The following is an 18,792-nucleotide window of genomic DNA, read 5'->3' on the forward strand; positions in this document are numbered from 1 at the left end:
CACAAGGGGACACGAGGGGAATGCAGAACATGACATTACCAATATTTAAATGAAGACCTGAAGAATTAGAACAAGCTCTAATTATGTTGGTAGCATCGTCAAGTGAAAGCAATCTTTTAAAAAAAGAGTAGTATCATCCGCCAACTGACTGATAACCATTTCCCTGTCTGCAAATTTTATGCCTGCCAGAGGTGATATAATCACAGAGAAGATGGGCACAGATCAAAAATAAATATGGAGAAATAGGGCAGCCTTGCCAGATACCCCGATTCAAATCGAGTCTAGGAGATGTACCTGTATGTAGATTAATTGAGCAGTTATCATTGCTATATAAGGTTTTAACAGCTTTTATGCCTAATTTTTCCAAAGCCTTAAAAATAAAGCTATGCTCAACAATATCAAATGCCTTACAAAAATCAACAATTAATATTAAATTATCGTCCTCACAAAAATCGGAATAATGAATAAATAGAGAACAAGCCTAGTGTTGTTGGATATATGTCTTCCAGACATAAAGCCAGTTTGATTTTCATCAAAAATATCATTCAGGACAGCTTTTTATCTTTTGGCAAAAATTTGAGCTATAATTTCGTAATCGTTATTAAGAAAGGAAATAGGTCTCCAATTGTCAATAAAAAGAGGATCTTTGTTTGGTTTAGGGATTAAAGTTAACAGACCTTGGGTTAATGTAGTAGGGAGAGACTGGTTGAGAAGACTTTCTGTGTTTACATTTAGAGGAAATGGAGCTAGCTGAGCATAAAACGCAGCGCCCGCTACAGGGTTTCATGTTTACTGCCAGATCTTGAGGAGTTTTTTTTAAAGAATATGTAAACTCATCACTATAATAATCATCTTTTCTTGTTTTGCAACAAACCTGTTGAAATTTCTTTCATAAAATAAACTGAAAAACATCAAATGTGAACTTGTAATAAATCTTGCTGAATTTGATCACACTGTAGACTGACTTTTTATCTGTTGGCTGTTGGGGTTATCTTATTACTAGGCTATCCTATGTCTTCACTTTAGGTTGAGGCTGTTTACATGTTAGAGCACATCTCTCATGATCAGATTAAATGCGTATCATTCATTTAATCAAAAACTAAGGTAAAGCTGATTATGATTTTGACTTGTTTAATCAGTTTTCATTATCCTAGCAAAGAAACAAACCTGATGCACACAGCTGGGCAGAATAGGGCAGTTTCATTAAATTTAATACCCAGGTAAGGCACATATGTTTATCCTATGTACTATAATACTTGAGAGACAAGATATATAAAGTAAGTCCAACAGTTTGATAAATGCAACAAGATTATAAATTCACATTTCACGTATTTCAGTTTTTTATAAAACATAAAATGTTTTGCAAAGCAGGACAGAATGGTTATTATAATGCTAAGTTCACATTTTCTTGACAAAACTCCCCAAAACAGCTTTCTGCTGGTGGCAAAAGGACAGTCTGCACTTGGCGAGGGCAACCAGTTTGCTGCTAAATAAAATAGCCAATCGTAGTACGCCTTTCTAGCCAATCAGAGACGAGAAAGGCGGGATCTTCCTTGGACATCCTAGAATTCTAAATGACGCTCCCCGCAAGAACGAAAATGAATGGAAGTCAGTGGGGCATAGAAATAAATGAATAAATAAATGAATAAATGAATAAATAAATAAATAAATAAAGTCTAATTCCGCTTGTTTTGTGCCATGGATTTCACATATAATGTCCGTGAATTTTAAGTACGTATTTTGATACAAAGAACGCGTTTATTTTCGAATGGAGTAAAACGTTATTTTAGGGTTTGTGTTAAAACCTAAAACTTAAGTCCTGGACTACAAACATGTATCACGGAAGTGACGTTATTGAACAAGACACGGAGAAAAACAGAGGGAAAAATGGCTGCAAGTTTAGTGAAATTAAAATCTTTCCGTCAGGAGGAAAAATAAACAACAATAAATCTGGTCATTTGGTAAGTAGCAGATACGCTAAAGGAGGAGAGATTATGTAGTGACGTCAGATATGCGACGTGCTTTTTGTCTTGTTGTAGTCATGCTAATTACGAACATTTACAAGCTGATAAATCTCAAAGTACGTGACTGGTGTGGTCGAAACACCCATCATTAGTTTTCATTTAAATTGCAGTCCAACATACGTACGATCCAGGGCTTTTAGCCCCGTTTACTTGCATTCATTTTGTCGTTCTTCTTCCGGGGACCCATGAGCCGACCGGAAAAGGAGGTGCCTAAGGCTTTAACTATACTACCCGGGCTAACGTCAAGCTAACGTTAAAGCTTATCTAATTGCGCGGTCCCTAATGTAAGATAATTTCAGATAGTTTTTAGTAATGAATCCCCACTAAGTAATGTTTTTGTCTGGTTGGTGGGGCAGGTTTTTCATAGAGCCTTTTTTTAGGATTCGCACAACCTCCTCTGTGTTCGAACAAGTTAGCTTGATTAGCTGTATCGATAGCTCCGCATTTTCTTCATAAACAAGGTATTTTCCCCAGAACTACTGAGTGCTCTGTGATGTCGCGCTATCATATGCTTAGATTCGTTCTGGTATTTTAATTACATTTTATTTTATGGTATGAAACCTTTCCCCTCTCCTACATGTTTCTGCAGTTGCCATGACAGCAACTGCTGTCATAGGAGACCAGCTGGTCTTTGAAGAAGATTACGATGAGAACTACTCTCCCTCTACCCAAGGTACAGCATCATCATTAGATCACAGCGGCAGTCTGGAATGTAACAAAATGATAATGTTGCTGAGACTTTCCAGTGACATGATACCAAATGTAAACACAGAAGTAAAATGATGAGCTTTTAGTTCCACCCATTCATTTATTTGAATCTACTTATCCGGATTTGGCCTAAGCAGGGAGGCCCAGACTTCCCCCTTTCCAGCCACTTGGGCCAGCTCCTTTGGGGGAATTTCTAAGGCATTGCCTAGCCAGCCGATGAACAATGGCCGTGTTCGAGATGAGTCAGTTCTGTGCAGATTAGATCACTGGTGATCAGTGCACAGTGCATACCAGATTTGTTTCCTATTTGACGCCGAATCGCTCTGACATGATGCCTATGTAGGCAACGATAACCTTGTGAGATCAAGGCGGCTGCAGATTTGGGAGCAAGGCGCTACAGTTGCTCTCCACCGGCTGCAAAACCTAGGGTATGACGGGAAACGCCTGGCTCTCATCTGATCTAAGATCTGATTGGTCCACATTCTGATCCAAACATCCGGTGGTAGAATGTGAAATGTCAGTTGGCCATAGGCCATAACAGGGTTTTCCTGGCTCAAACTGAGGCAGAGGTTGTACCATCCTGACCATGCACCAGCACATGCATACTCTGTGCATTCAACTGCCTCACTTTTTAAAGGCTAAATATTATAAAAGGCTCAATAATATGCGTTAGATTGGTGTTTAGTTCCTTTTTTCCATCTGACATTTATAGTTAAAATATTTTTAAATATTTGACCTACATTTCAGTAACATTTTAGGTTTGTATTAATAACACTCATCTTAGTCTAAATGACACATAAATATATGCAGTAAAATATAATGCATTTCATTAACATACATTTGTGTTGGAAATGGTTATAACATTTAATTTCTCCTGCTCACAATATAATGGTGGCTTGTCTATTATGTACGGGTTAGCAAAAATCCAGTTTAAATTATGTTCAAAGATAGAAGCGTTTGTGACTTATATACTACAACTTCAGGCCTTACATCCTGCTCCTGTGTGCTGCGCTGCAGGATGCAGAATAAACAGGATGGTGGGAACTTCATCTGCTTGTAGAGTTTAGTCTTTCTTAGTTTTACATCATCATATATTTTTCTGTGCACCACTTGATCGTGAGACTGCTACCCGTTAGCTTTAGCATTAGCCAATCTGTGAGTAGCTGCACTTTTGATCCCAAACTTTGGACCGGTTCTACATTTGCTGGTTCCTTTATTTTCCTCCACTGCATCCAGATGACCACACTGTGCGCCAGTAAAAAGCATTTTTCTTACACGTAACTTACTTTTGTTCAGTAAAGTTCTGGGGAGAATAGTAATTCAAAGACGTTGCACCAGTGATACGTTTAAAAATAGACACGCACAGACACCACTGTACAGCCCTGCTCTGATATGGAAGAGCCTGGGGGAAATCAGGACAGCAATAGCACCAACCATAGATATGTACCAACTAGCGAGAAAAGCTATTTTTGATCTTCTTTGTCTGCAGCGGTTTTAGCGCTTTTCGGTGCACCGCTGCTGATACAGCGCCCCTGTAGTGGCGCAACGCTGTAACTGCAGTTAAAATGACATCCATATAGAGCTCTGGGAGTTGACGTCACTTCTCCCGGCATGCAACAGTTCAAATCGAAATGGCGCCATCTTGGCAGGTAGAAGCTGGCAGCTGGACTATTTGTTATTGTCAGAAAACTCAATCAGACAGGAAATATGGTAGATTCCTGTTGTGCCCCAGGATGCAGAACAGACGCGGACGACATAAGGAATGAGCCGTCTACAGGATTCCCCAAAATCCGGAGCGCCGCAAACGTTGGATCATTGTAATAAAACGCGCTAGTGACCGGGCTGAAATGAAGCTGTGGGATCCCGAGAGTAAAGGTTTTCGCTTATGCAGCGACCGCTTCCTATCAGGTACTTAAACCAACGTTTCCTCAACTGTGTATGGTATTTATTTTAAATGCTTTTATTACGATTCTTAGTGGGCTTCCTAAACTTATTTAGGCGTGGCTTTTTCTGTCTTATTACTCACAGCAACAAGTAAACGTCATGTAAAACGTTGCCTCGTGAGTTCTGCGTGCTGCCGTTTACGTGTTTTATGATCACAGCAATTAACCGGCTAAGCTGTATTTAATTTTTAAGCAATGGTTGATCAATTGTCAGATCACACATAAAAAGCACTTTGGATTGCTATTATCTGTCTCACCGAGACAGATCTCAGACAGATCCTGAGACGCTCCTGCCTGACATTTTTATTTTATTCACGGAAAAAATCAGACTAGTGATTTCTCTTGGTGTTCAGTTTATACATTCAAACAGCACAGCGCTCTATTTAAACTACTTACATGTAAATCTATGTTATTTGTCCATCCATCCATTTTCATCCGCTTATCCGGAGTCTGGTTGCGGGGGCAGTAGTCGAGAGGCCCTGACTTCCCTCGCCCCAGCCGCCGGAGCCAGCTCCTCCGGGTAAATCCCAAGGGGTTCCCCGGCCAGGTCCAGTAAGAAGTCCGCTCCGACAGCTTCTGGCGTCGGAGCGGGCAGTAGCGTCGAGAGTTCCAGACCTCTCCCCAGCTCCTCCGGCCGGGGGAATCCCAAGGCGTTCCCCGGCCAGGTCCTGTAAGAAGTCCGCTCCGACTGGCGTTTTTAAAAAGTATCCCAGGGGCACGGTAAGGGTCGGAGATGTTTAGTCTATTTAATTTCTGACTATATAAAACAATTTCTTCGGTTTTAAAGAGTGAAGTAAACTCCGACGAAGTAAAATCCAAGCGGATCTCGTTCATGTTCATGTTTACATCCGTGTTTGTTTAGATAATTTTACCTGCCAATATGGCGTCTACTAACTGAAAGTCACGTGGGGTCCGGAGCTCTATAGCTGGGGGCAGAGTGAAATCGGGCTGGGGCGGCACAAAATTAGATGGAGGCGGTGTCGGTACAGGATCTGCTCGGGTGCAGGATCCAATAATACCTAGCTGCGGACGTAGCCCTGGCCAAACACGCCCCCGGCACACCCCCCACGCCCCCGCCCCCACGATAAAACACGCCCCCCTGTTGAGCTACCCCCGAGCTCAATAACGGCGGCCCTCCCAGCGAACAACACAATTGAAAGAAAATAAATAAAGAAATAGTAATAATGTAATTAAACAGACATGACTCCAGGTTTAAATATGGATTCTTTTGGCCATCCCCAGTGAGATTATAAAACCGATACCACCAACAAATAATCAGTTGCCGTACAATAGGCACAACATACCTATGCTTACTGAAGTTAGCAGGTGAGTAATGCATGTGCAAGTGTTTATTTTAAATGCAATAAAATAAAATATCAGAAAAAGTGATTAGTGGTAATCGTTTAGAGGCAGACCTATTGGCTAGCAGAGATTTCCCCTTTAAACACCAGATGCCATTTTGACCATGCCACCCTCTTCTGCCTCTTTACCTCTGCTGAATCATGACCTCTGACCTGAACCACAACCATGTCAGGCCTGCAGAGCTTTAGATGTTTTTTTGGGGGGTTCAGTTTCTGTAGTGAAGGTGAACATGTTTTAACAACACTGTACTAATGGAAACAGTTGAGTAAGCAGTTTTGCTCCCTTTCTTTTGCATGGCGCTGTAATGTAACAGGATAACTGAAGCTTATTTTATGACTCCATGGTCAGGGTTAAGTATTGAGGTACCTCGTTTATTAATTTTAGAGTTCCAGCCTATCTTCTACAGAATTGATCAAATCCATTCATAAATTAGAATTCCTTCAGCTGTTTCCGTACCTCTTTTCTTTCCTTCTGGACAGAAATCCATGAGTATGCTAGAGAGATTGGCATTGACCCCAACAATGAGCCAGAACTCCTGTGGTTGGCCCAGCAGGGCATGCTGGCCCCACTGCCTCCAGAATGGAAGCCATGGTGAGTACAGATCCAGAGGAGCAAGAAGACCACAGTTTATTTTATTTACCTGTGCATGCAATCAGAAGATGACTCAGGTGTTTCTGTATCCTGTGGGGGGATAATAGGCCACAGATCAAGTTAGAGCGATCTGCAGATAAATAAATCTTCTCGTCAGCATCTGTTACTGTTGTTTCTCCTTCTGAAGCAACTCATGGACACGTCAAATAAAAAGGTTAGACCTATTCAGGGCACAGGTGCTGTCATGTCTAGCTCCACTACAATAAAGTATACATTATTTATTGTTATTAATGTTTGACCCTTTTGGGGCTTTTAGAATAGAATAGACTATTAATCCCACACAGTGGAGGAATTCACTTTTTAAGGGAAAAATAGGACAACAACAATACACAACGAATTAGGCTATTACTGTAAGCTTCAGCACAAAGTAAAATGAAAATAGAAAATTAACTTTCCAAGAAGAAAGAGGATAAAGGACAAAGGTACACAAATGTGCATCCAGGTATAGCACAGGTAATGAATCTAGCATTGATGTTATTGTGTAGCAGGATAATGCCAGTACCAGTTAAACAGAGGAGTTATACACTCTTCCTGCAGAGGGGATGAATGACCTACGGTAACGTTCTGCTGGGATGTCTCCGTCTGTCCCTGAAGGAGCTGTCCATGGTTTCCACAGTGTAGCGCAGTGGGTGAGAGGGGCTTTCCCAAGATGGAGCTCATCTTCCCCAGCATCCTCCTTTCACACAAACTAGCTTGTTCAGTCTCTTCCCGCCTTGGTCAGAGCTGCCTGCACCCAAGCAGACCACAGCAGAGTGATTAAATGATTTTAGCAGCTGGGAATTAACACCAAAGGACCTCAGCCTCCACAGGAGGTGGAGGCGGCTTTGGCCCTTCTTATACAGAACACCTGTGTTGTTGGACCAGTTCAGTTGTGAACACCCAGGTACTTAAAGAGCAAGTCAACCCCTACCAGATTCTAACTCCACTCCCACTTCATGTTTGAAAAATGCAACACATGCTGTTGCCTGGCAGACCGAGAGGGCGGAGCTGCTAACAAATACACACACACACAGGCTCACAACAGCATTGTGACATCATAATGTACCAGTTTACATCATAGCATACCTCTTAGCCAATAGAGGTGGCAGATTTAAATTAGAATACAGTGCAGAGTTTTTACTTGACAACGGCACAACACTGCCAGTTTTAGGCAGAATATTTAAATTTTAACTAAGATGCACTGAAGTGCCAAATTATTGACGACACGTGTCTGCAGCACGATTAGACACTCGTTTATTTAGTTTATCAGCAAAAAAAAGTTTATTTGGGGGTGACTTGCTCTTTAAAGGTTTCCACCACCTCAATGTCTGCTCCCTGGATGTTTACTGGAGAGTGAGGAAGAGTGTTTCCCTGGAAGTCAGTCACCATTTTCTTTGTCTTACTGCTGTTCAAGCGAAGGTGGTTACGCTCACAGTCTACAAGGTCCCTGATGACTGACCTGTACTCCTGGTCATTCCCCTCATACACACATGATTAATGACCCCTCCTCCCCTCTCAAAGCCAGGATGTGACAGGCGACATCTATTATTTCAACTTCTCCACCGGCCAGTCCATCTGGGACCACCCCTGTGACGAGCACTACCGCAGCCTGGTGATCCAGGAGCGTGAGCGCTTGCAGCTCACAGCTGCCGCTGCAGGTAGAGCGAAGAAGGACAAGAAGCAGAAGAAAGAAAAAAAGGGAAAAAAAGAAAAGAAGAAGGAGCAGCTAAAGACTCCATCCGTAAGGGATTTTTATTTAACTTTTATTATAGTTGTAGGGCTGGGCGATACGGCCTAAAAATAAAATCTCCCATTTAATTTTTTTATTCAATTTGCAATTTTTTCCCATTCTTTCTCCCCCTCAGTTACTAAGATTAGCAATAACGGTATCTGCGGGTCCTTAAAAAGTCTTAAAAAGTCTTAAATTTGCTTTTCCAAATTTAAGGCCTTGAAAATCCTTAAAAATGACAAATAATCCTTAAATCCAGTTTCCAAAGGTCTTAAATGATCAAAGACCAAATAAACACGATTATTTTATTTCTATAAATTTTTCGTGAATTTCTAGTGTTCAGCATTTTTTGTGTACGATGTTGGCGTAAGCGGAACCATACACATTCAGTTGGTTGTGAAAGGGGGCTGTTTTTAGATGAGCACATTAGCTGGTTAAGCTAGTGGGAGCTTGCGCCATGGGGAAGTGCAAGTTTAATGGTAACTGGATGGCTAATCCCACGTTCGCGACGTGGTTAGCACCGGCCCCAGGCAATAGCTGGAAATTATAGCTTAAATTTGATTAAAAAAATAGCTTAAATTTGGTCAAAGTGGCCTTAAAAAGGTCTTAAAAAGTCTTAAATTTGGCTCCTTTAAACCTGTAGATACCCTGAATAAGAACAAATGGAAGGCACCTTAAAGCCAATCACATGCAAGACACATGTAACCCTCATTTGTGAGATGAATAATGAATAAATGAACATTGTCTTGGAATAAAAGTGCCACGCTCCACGTCTGTCGCAGCAAACCCAAACCAGTTCCTAACAACGGATGATTTCATTCCTTTCTTAGGAACAAACTTCCCACTCTCAGGGGTGGCCACGGAGTCGTTTGCTGTTGCCGTTTCGTGTGCGTGCTGTGAAGTTGTCGCGGTTATGTGAAACGAACGCCACGGAAGCTCTGGAGGACCAAAAAGGCGCTTTTACATAAAAATTCGATTTACTTTTTTTTTTTCAATCGCCAGCAACAAAAAATTTGGATTAATTCATTAAATCGACTTATCGCCCAGGCCTATATAGCTGTTATCCCAACAGTTACAAAAAGACTCTCTGTCTTTCATGGTAATTCACACATTTATAGAATTATAATTAATATACAAGTTGAATGCAAACAGAGAAAAATGCTGCTTCTGTTGCAAAGTTTATGAAAGTTACAGAAAATAATGTAACTTTATTATGTTGTATTTTAACATCATAGTTTGCGTTTGCAGCCAAACAAGCAGCTGTTCCTCTGTAATGAACCCAGAACAACAAGAATAACACAGTTTTTCTGTCAGCATCAGCTAGGCTCCAACTTTATAACCAGAGAAACCAGCGCAGTGATAAAATAAATGGAACAAATATGGTTTTTAGAGTAAGAATTCCCTACAATATCCTTGGTTAAGGTGCACCTGTTATCTGGTGATCTAACGCTTGGCATTAAAATTCCAGTCTTAGATTCTACATCCTTGTGTCTTTAAACTGTGACTAGTGGCATTCTAGATCACAGAAGCTAGGTGCTCAAATGGAGTCATGACATGACTCTGAATAGAAGGTTAAGCTAACAAACAGAACATTTTGGAGTTTGATTTATTTTTTAAAACTAATAACCCCTGTGTAGCGATGGCTGCCTGTCAGAGCCGGTGTCGGTGCAGGATCGGCTCGGGGTCCTTCGACTGCCGATGACGTCAAAGTATTTGATTGGCTGAACATGAAGCTTACAGAAGTTACGTTCTCTCATCATGATTTTGATTGGTCAGAACAAATTTGCGGTCGTAGTCCTGTAGTCCAAAAATCAACACTTTTGGGAGAAAATGTGTTTGAATTTCTAAAGGAAATGTAAAATATCAGCAAATGATAAACGGTGACCCTCAAAAGCTCTTGATGTTGATGAAATGGGGCAAAATTAAATATAAGAACTTTACTGAAAGACACCAAGCAACATTTTGAGTCAAAGAATGTATTTAGATGACAACTAAGGAAATATAAAGACGAACTCCACATTAATACATACAGATGTGGCTTCACATATAAGAACGGTTCTATTGTTTGTCAGTCCGATGTTGGTTTTATGCAGTTTCACATTCTTTACAAAACAAAGATAATATGGTCTTTTATTAACAAATTACAATTATAAAGAAATCATTTAGGTGTTAACAAACAATAATTTATTAACAAAACTGCTGATGTCTTTCCAAAACGTGTGTGTGAAAGCTGAGTAGAGTTGCAGTCGTGTGACGTCATCAGCAGGCGCTGGACCCCGGGCCGATCCAGCACCCGAGCAGATCCTGTACCGACACGGGGACAGTCATCTTTTCTAAATAAGCCGATGAGATTTAACTCCTCCCTTCCTGCAGCGTCGCAGCTGTCTGCTCCACTACAGCCAGATTATCATTTTGAGTTGATGGTTCAGTTTCTAGGGGACAGGGGAAAGCTAACTCCTAACTGTCTCTGCTCCTGCAGACGTTGACTTCACCTTTAGGTCCAATAACATCTCCACTTGGCAGCTTGGGGCTTCTGAGAGGTATTGGTGCTCTGGGGCAAAACCCACTTCCTGGATCTGCTTCACTTCTCAGGGGGTCCTGTGACAGCTCTGGGGGTCTGGAGCCTCTGAAGACATCCCTCCCAGTAAGAACCAGTTCAGACTCTACTGCTGTAACAAAAGTGGTTTTCAGTTATGGTTTTCTTTGAACTTCATCTTTCATCAGAGTCCTCGAGGCAGAGGAGCATCAAGTCTAGTAGGCACGAGGCAAGAGGAGAGAGTGTTGCTGGCTTTGCCTGGTTTACACGATGAAGATGATGAGAAAGAAGAAGAGAAAGTATCAGAAAGCGAGGTTAGTTAGCTTATCTTTCTGTTGCTTGCAGAAAGGCACAAAATAAATATGTTTTGGATTACAGCCAAGTCCTCGTGGATCAGACAGACTCCTGAACAACCTGCACCTGGACCTGGACACCCTTGGAGGAGGCCTTCAATATGAGGTAGAGCAGTTCAGCTCAGTATCGTAACCAAAAACGCATCTCTGGGTGGGCCGAATGAAAAATGGGTTGGCCCTATAAATGTGTGCATACATATACACATATATATGTATATATATGTGTATATGTATATATATGTGTATATGTATATATATGCATATATGCATATATATACATATACACATATATATACATGTATATATATGTATGTATGTATGTGTATGTATATACACAAGTGTATGTATGTATATATACATACACATGTGTATATACATACACACACGTGCATGTATGTATATATATATACATACACATATATACATACATACATATATATGTATTATGTACATATATGTACATATATATGTATATATATGTATGTATGTATGTATGTATGTATGTATGTGTATGTATATACACATGTGTATGTATGAATGTATATATACATACACATGTGTATATACATACACACACATGTGCATGTATGTATATATATATATATATCCATACACACACACACATATATATATATATATATATATATATATATATATATATATATATATATATATATATATATATATATATGTATATATATATATATATGTATATATATATATATATATGTATATGTATATATATATATATATATATATATATATATATATATATATATATATATATATATATATATAGAGCTCCGGACCCCACGTGACTCTCAGTTAGTAGACGCCATATTGGCAGGCAAAAAAGGTAAACAAACACGGATCGTAAACGTGAACATGAACGGGATCCGCTTGGATTTTACTTTGTCTGAGTTTACTTCACACTTTAAAACTGAAGAAATCGTTTTATATAGTCAGAAATTAAATAGACTAAACATCTCCCACCCTTACCGTGCCCCTGGGATACTTTTTAAATACGCTAGAAGCTGTCGGAGCGGACTTCTTATCGGAACTGGCTGGGGAACCCCTTGGGATTCCCCCGGAGGAGCTGGCCCAAGTGGCTGGGGAGAGGGAAGTCTGGGCCTCTCGACTTAGGCTACTGCCCCCGCAACCCGACTCTAGATACGCGGATGAAAATGGATGGACAAATAACATAGATTTACCTGTAAGTAGTTTAAACAGAGTGCTGTGCTGTTTGAATGTATAAACTGAACACCAAGAGAAATCACTAGTCTGATTTTTTTCTGTGAATTAAATAAAAATGTCAGGCAGGAGCGTTTCAGGATCTGTCTGAGATCTGTCTCGGTGAGACAGATAATAGCAATCCAAAGTGCTTTTTATGTGTGATCTGACAATTGATCAACCATTGCTTAAAAATTAAATACTGCTTAGCCGGTTAATTGCTGTGATCATAAAACACGTAAACGGCAGCAAGCAGAACTCACGAGGCAACGTTTTACGTGACGTTTACTTGTTGCTATGAGTAATAAGACAGAAAAAGCCACGCCTAAATAAGTTTAGGAAGCCCACTAAGAATCGTAATAAAAGTATTTAAAATAAATACCATACACAGTTGAGGAAACGTTGGTTTAAGTACCTGATAGGAAGCGGTCGCTGCATAAGCGAAAACCTTTACTCTCGGGATCCCACAGCTTCATTTTAACCCGGTCACTAGCGCATTTTATTACAATGATCCAACGTTTGCGGCACTCCGGATCTTGGGGAATCCTGTAGATGGCTCATTCCTTATGTCGTCCGTGTCTGTTCTGCATCCCGGGGCACAACAGGAATCTACCATATTTCCTGTTTGACTGAGTTTTCTGACAATAACTAATAGTCCAGCTGCCGGCTTCTGCCTGCCAATATGGCGCCGTTTCGATTTGAACTGTTGCATGCCGGGAGAAGTGACGTCAATTCCCGGAGCTCTCTCTCTCTCTCTCTCTCTCTCTCTCTCTCTCTCTCTCTCCTCCCTCCCTCCCTCCCTCCCTCCCTCCCTCCCTCTCTCTCTCTCTCTCTCTCTCTCTCTCTCTCTCTCTCTCTCTCTCTCTCTCTCTCTCTCTCTCTCTCTCTCTATATATATATATGTGTGTGTGTGTGTGTAAATATGTATATATATATATACATATGTATATATATAAATAAATAAATATATGTAAGTAAAAGTTACAGTTTTAGATCTATTTAAGCTTGTTTTTAATTAATTTTACACTACAATAATCATCCCATTGAAAATGTATCCATACTTTTTGTTGCTATTTTTTCATTCTTAATGTAGAAACAAATGTGTGTTTATTCAAAAATGACAACAAATCCATTATAGTAGATATTTAGGGGAGAAAAAAAACTTCACTGACTTGAATCTCTGAAAAAACAACCCATCTAATCTAGTAATAGTTCCTCTTGTCCTCAGAGTTCTGAGAATAATTAATGAAGGCTGCCATTTACTTCTCTCAGGGTTTCCTCCATGTGCTTTAAAAGAGTTTCGCTTGTTTGCATCTGAAACAACAAGCGCAGCACCTTGTCTGTGTTAGAATGGACTTGTCTAATTACTGGGAAACCTGCTGCTGACCAACATGTTTTATGCGACTGATTGTCTGCTCCGTATCACATCAGACTCCTCACTCTCAGTCTCCCTGAACACGTTTAGCCCAGGAGTTTATTTTAGCACAATTTTCTCCTCCGTGCTCACCTGTCCTCCGAGCTGAGTGACGCTTCTGCTTTGGTGGATCGGGTGTGCGCTCCAAGCACTTCGGACCTGCGGTAAAGTCCCGCCTCCTAGTTCGATTGATAGTAACTTTCTCCACACAGTTTATGTAAGATTGAAACTGGAATTGGGGGGCTGTCCCGCACAATGCGAGAGAGAGCCTTGTCAACCAACACAGCCCCACAGAACCTTAATGAACTTCAGGATGTATCTTTTTCACCCGAAGGTCCTTGCCAAGAGCAGCTTTTTGACCACCTCAGAGATCTCAGTATCAGATTGTAGAGCCCAACCCAAAGTCCACAGACTCCACTTACTTGCTGGAAGACATGCCGGTGGGATTGAGGAGGTCTTCACCGTACTCCGCTCACTGATCCATTATGGCCTGGGTCAAAGTCATGTGCACACCTTTCCCACTATAAAGTGTTGGTAGCGCACTATTTACCCCTCCTGAGGCGCTGAATCGTGGACCACAATCAGCTCGAAGCCCTCGTTCCATGGTTTTACCAAAGTCTTCCCACACTCAGGTTTTTGCCTTCGCAACCACTTGAGCTGCATTCCACTTGGACTGTCGGGATTTATCAGCTGCCTTTGGAGTCCCACTGGTAAAAAAAAACCAATAGGACTATTTCTTCAGGTTCAGCATACCTAGCCGCCGGTGTCCACCATTGGGTTTGGAGGCTGCCACCACGACAGGCACCGACGAGCCCGTGGCCGCAGCTGTTAACCACATAGACAATGGAAGCACGGAACATGGCCCACTCACCCAATGCCCCTAACCTCCCCCGCGGATGTGTTTGAAATTTTGTTGGAGGTGGGAACTGAAGCTCCTTCTGACAGGAGACTCTACCAGACCTTCTCAGCAGACCCTCACAATAGCTTTAGGCCTGTCAGGTCTGTCCAGCATCCTCCTCCACCATTGAAGCCAACTCACCACCAGGTAGTGGTCAGCTGACAGCTCAGCCCTTCTCTTCACCTGAGTGTTCAACACATGCGGCCGCATATCAAATGACCCGACAACAAAGTAGATTGTCGAACTGTAGCCTAAAGCCGGGCGGACACTGTGCGACTTTTTCACTCGTAGCACTCAGCTTCAGCTCAAACTGTATGACTTCCTCCCAGGACAGATCTCACGAGTCCTGTGCTCACACTGTACGACCCAGTTCTCGGATGCGACCTGACTGCTCACACTGTACATCTGGTAGCAACACGTCGGACCTAAAAATAGGCTAAAAATTGCAGTTTTTACACAACATATTAGACTTTTTTGTCTTGTTTTGCCTGTTCGATACAGTGGATCATGAAATTCTTATTAAAAAACTTAGTAAATACACATCACAGGTATGGCCCTAAAATGGATAATAAGTTATCTTACGGATAGGCAGCAGTATGTTCAAATAAACAATACAAAATCACATATAAATAACATTACTTGTGGTGTACCACACGGGTTGATATTGGGCCCTAAACTATTTATCATTTGTATAAATGACATTGTTGAGATATCCAATATATTAAAATGCACCTTATTTGCAGATGATACAACTTTTTACTATTCAGGAGATAATGTTGAGCAGATGATAGAAGTGATGCAAACAGAGATGAAAAAAAAAATGTAACTATGGTTTGATGGGAACAAACTATCATTAAACAGTGATAAATCATGTTTTATGATATTTACTAATACATATTCAAACGATGAAATTTTATTAAATATAGATGAGATTAATATTAAAAGAGTAAAAGAAGTCAAATATCTGGGAGTCATCATTGAAAAAAATGTCTTGAAAGCTGCATATAAACAGTGTCAAAACTAAAATATCTAAAACTATCGCACTGTTACATAGAGCAAAAGGGTTACTTGATAATAATTCACTATATTTGTTATATAACTCACTGATCATACCATACATGAACTACTGCATTGAATTCTGGGGAACAACATATAAAACTTACCCAAATTCCATTTACATCTTACAGAAAAAAGCAATAAGAATAATCACAAGGAGCAACTACAGAGATCCGTCCAATCCATTATTTATAAAATTAAAAACACTAAAATTCTATGATCTGGTGGACTACAATATTTTAAAATGTATGTATAATGCAAACAAAAGGAACGCACCTGCAGGTTTAATCAAAAGATTTACAAAAAGACATAGCAATTATGATTTAAAAGGACATGAATTATTTAATATACCTAGACACATCATAACAACAGTCCTAGAGCACCGGTCATTCTTGGATTCTCCAGAACTCAGATTGCCAGTCCACTTCTGCCCCGTCTATAACCTTCACTCTTTCACTCCAAAGGTCCAACAACATGAGCACTTTTGACTCCGATGGTCAGTGCCACCCCAAATGTTACAACAGGGTGTGCTTTGTAGCCTACCTGTGTTATGAGTGTTAAAGAGAAAATGACAGGGAAAGAAACAATGTTTAATATCATTTTTGTTGCTGGAAATAACACAAAAGCATTGTTTGTACCATCTGTCTGTCAGCTGATGGTTTCACATATGAAGGGGTGTCCCCATCACTAGTGCTGCAGGAGCACATCTGCACACCGCTTAGGGCAGGCTGTTTAAACACTTATTAGGAAGATATATCTTCAGAATATCTAAAAATCTATTGTTTCTATTAAAAAACATTTGTCCTGCAGCGCTCCTCCGTGAGAGTGGGGGGTGGAGGTGGGGTGTTTGCACATGTTCCGCTGCTGCTTCTCACCAGTATCAGCTGATGGAGGGCTCTAGTTTCGTTGCGCCGTTTGTGTCAGCGGACACGGTAGGGTCCGGGAGGGGGGCGGGGAATGACGCTTAGCCTGGCGGGTGAGCAAGCAAAGTCTGGCGGTCCGCCAGACTTATAAAGCTGTAGGGGAAACCCTGGTGTATGAGGTTGAGAGATTCCAGCTTGATATAGTTGGTCTCACCTGGATGCATGGCTCTGGCTCAGGAACAAGTCTCCTTCATTGGGGTTGGACACTACCGCTCTAGAGTTTCCCTAACTGAGAGGCGCTGTGCAGGGGTGGGCAAACTCCTGCTTGATCCCCATCTTGGTGCCTGTATCTTGGGGTCTACCCCAGTGAGTGAGTCAGTAGCCTCCCTCCGCCTACATGTGGGAGGATGGGTCTTTACTATCTGTGCTTTTGCACCAAGCTGCAGGTCAGACTACCCACAGTTTTTGGAGTCCATGGAGAGTGTGCTGGAGAGTGATCCTTCCAGGGACTCCTTTGTTCTTATAGAGGACTTTCATGCTCACATGGGCAACGACAGTGAGACCTAAAAATGTGTGGTTGGGAGGAATGGCCCTCCTGATCTGAATCTGAGCAGTGTTTTGTTATACTTATGTGCTCGTCATGGATTTTCCATAATGAACACCATGCTCAAGCAGAAAGGCGTTCATGTGTGCTCTTGGCACCAGGATACCTTAGGAGTCAGTTCGACAACCTACTTTGTTGTTGTGTCATCTGATCTGCGGCCGCATGTCTTGAACACTCAGGTGAAGAGAGGGGCGGAGCTGTCAGCTGACCACTACCTGGTGGTGAGCAAGCAGTGCGGGCATCGTCTGGCCTACGCCAGCTGATGCCACCACACCACCCCACTTGCACCCACAGCCTTCTGTGTCTAAGTGCAGTTTAAATTTGGAATTGGGCACTGGCACTCAGGTTGAGGCTGAAAAATCTCCTTGCCAAATGAATGTGCTCACTCCCTAGGCCCTGTGTGTGTGTTTGCGTGGAATGTTGTTGGTGGAAGTGTTTAAGTTGCAAATAAAATTGGGGGGCAGGTTGCCACAGGAATGTGGAAATGGGTCCATGCCCTCACCCCCTGACTTGTTCATCCCCCAAGGTCCTATGTGTATGTTTGTGTGATGATGTGAGGGAGCAGGAGGAGAGAAATATGTGGGGATGGGGAGGAATGGCTGGTTGGCCTAAGCCCTCCAAGGAGCCAGCTCCCCCACTAGCCACAAAAGGCACCTCTGTTGCCAAAATGCCACCCAGGGCATGGAGACCCCAGCCCATCTTGCCAGGGTCCAAAGCAGCAGCATCACAGAGCCTCACAGAGTCCGAGGGCACCAACCCAGCCCCATCCCAGCAGAATATCTAATCCCATCCCTGCACTTGCACAACTTCCGGATTATAAAAGACATGGGACATCCAAGTAAGGTTGGGTCCTCCCCCTTCTGGACATCCCCCTCCCCTGTGATGGGACAGCAGATGAGCCAAGGTTTACCTGAGGCCCCTGAGCCCGGGCCAGGCACTGCCACATGTTCCCGCCTTCTTCCCAGCAGTATACATGTCAGGACCCGACCCCCAAGGCCCTGCCCAGATCCCCACACCCCGAACCCCCAGGTCCCCACCCAGACCTGCTCAGGGGCAATGTAGCTTCCAGACAGTGACCCATGGCCACTGCCAAGACCTCCATGGGGCCCCACTCACAACCGCCAGTAGTCCACCCCCCAAGGCAGCCCAAGCACCTCCAGAGGGGGGCAGCAGCCCCCCAGTCCCAGACACCCTCAGTGAACCCACCTCCAGGGAACGTCCGGATACTCCAAACTCAGACCCTCCACCCCCTCACCCACATCATAAGATAAAAGTCTAAGAGGGTCAGATCAGGAGACCTTGGGGGCCATTCAACTGGCCCATGACGACCAATCCACTTTCCAGGAAACTGTTCATCTAGGAATGCTCTGACCTGACACCCATAATGTGGTGGTGCACCATCTTGCTGGAAAAACTCGGGGGAACATGCCAGCTTCAGTGCA

At 42.2% G+C, this 18,792-nt stretch overlaps 1 protein-coding gene across 7 annotated transcripts in view; it reads left to right on the forward strand.

Moving 5' to 3' along the window:
* Positions 1–1,834: 1,834 nt before the first annotated feature.
* The window catches only part of LOC107397032 (centrosomal protein of 164 kDa), a 60,858-nt gene continuing 43,900 nt past the window's right edge, over positions 1,835–18,792 (forward strand). For 3 of the 7 annotated variants that reach the window (XM_054736131.2, XM_054736134.2, XM_054736133.2), the window contains exons 1-7: positions 2,256–2,485; positions 2,614–2,697; positions 6,517–6,628; positions 8,189–8,408; positions 10,876–11,040; positions 11,121–11,246; positions 11,311–11,391. In XM_054736131.2, the coding sequence (XP_054592106.2) occupies positions 2,619–2,697; positions 6,517–6,628; positions 8,189–8,408; positions 10,876–11,040; positions 11,121–11,246; positions 11,311–11,391 (783 nt within the window). In that variant the 5' untranslated portion in view covers positions 2,256–2,485; positions 2,614–2,618. Of the gene's footprint in view, positions 1,962–2,255; positions 2,486–2,613; positions 2,698–4,464; positions 4,641–6,516; positions 6,629–8,188; positions 8,409–10,875; positions 11,041–11,120; positions 11,247–11,310; positions 11,392–18,792 lie in introns of those variants that run through there. The other 4 variants (XM_070543771.1, XM_054736132.2, XM_054736135.2 and 1 more) reach the window with 4 other exon arrangements.

The sequence above is a fragment of the Nothobranchius furzeri genome, chromosome 13 (genome assembly GCF_043380555.1).
Source record: "Nothobranchius furzeri strain GRZ-AD chromosome 13, NfurGRZ-RIMD1, whole genome shotgun sequence".
NCBI lineage: Eukaryota > Metazoa > Chordata > Actinopteri > Cyprinodontiformes > Nothobranchiidae > Nothobranchius > Nothobranchius furzeri.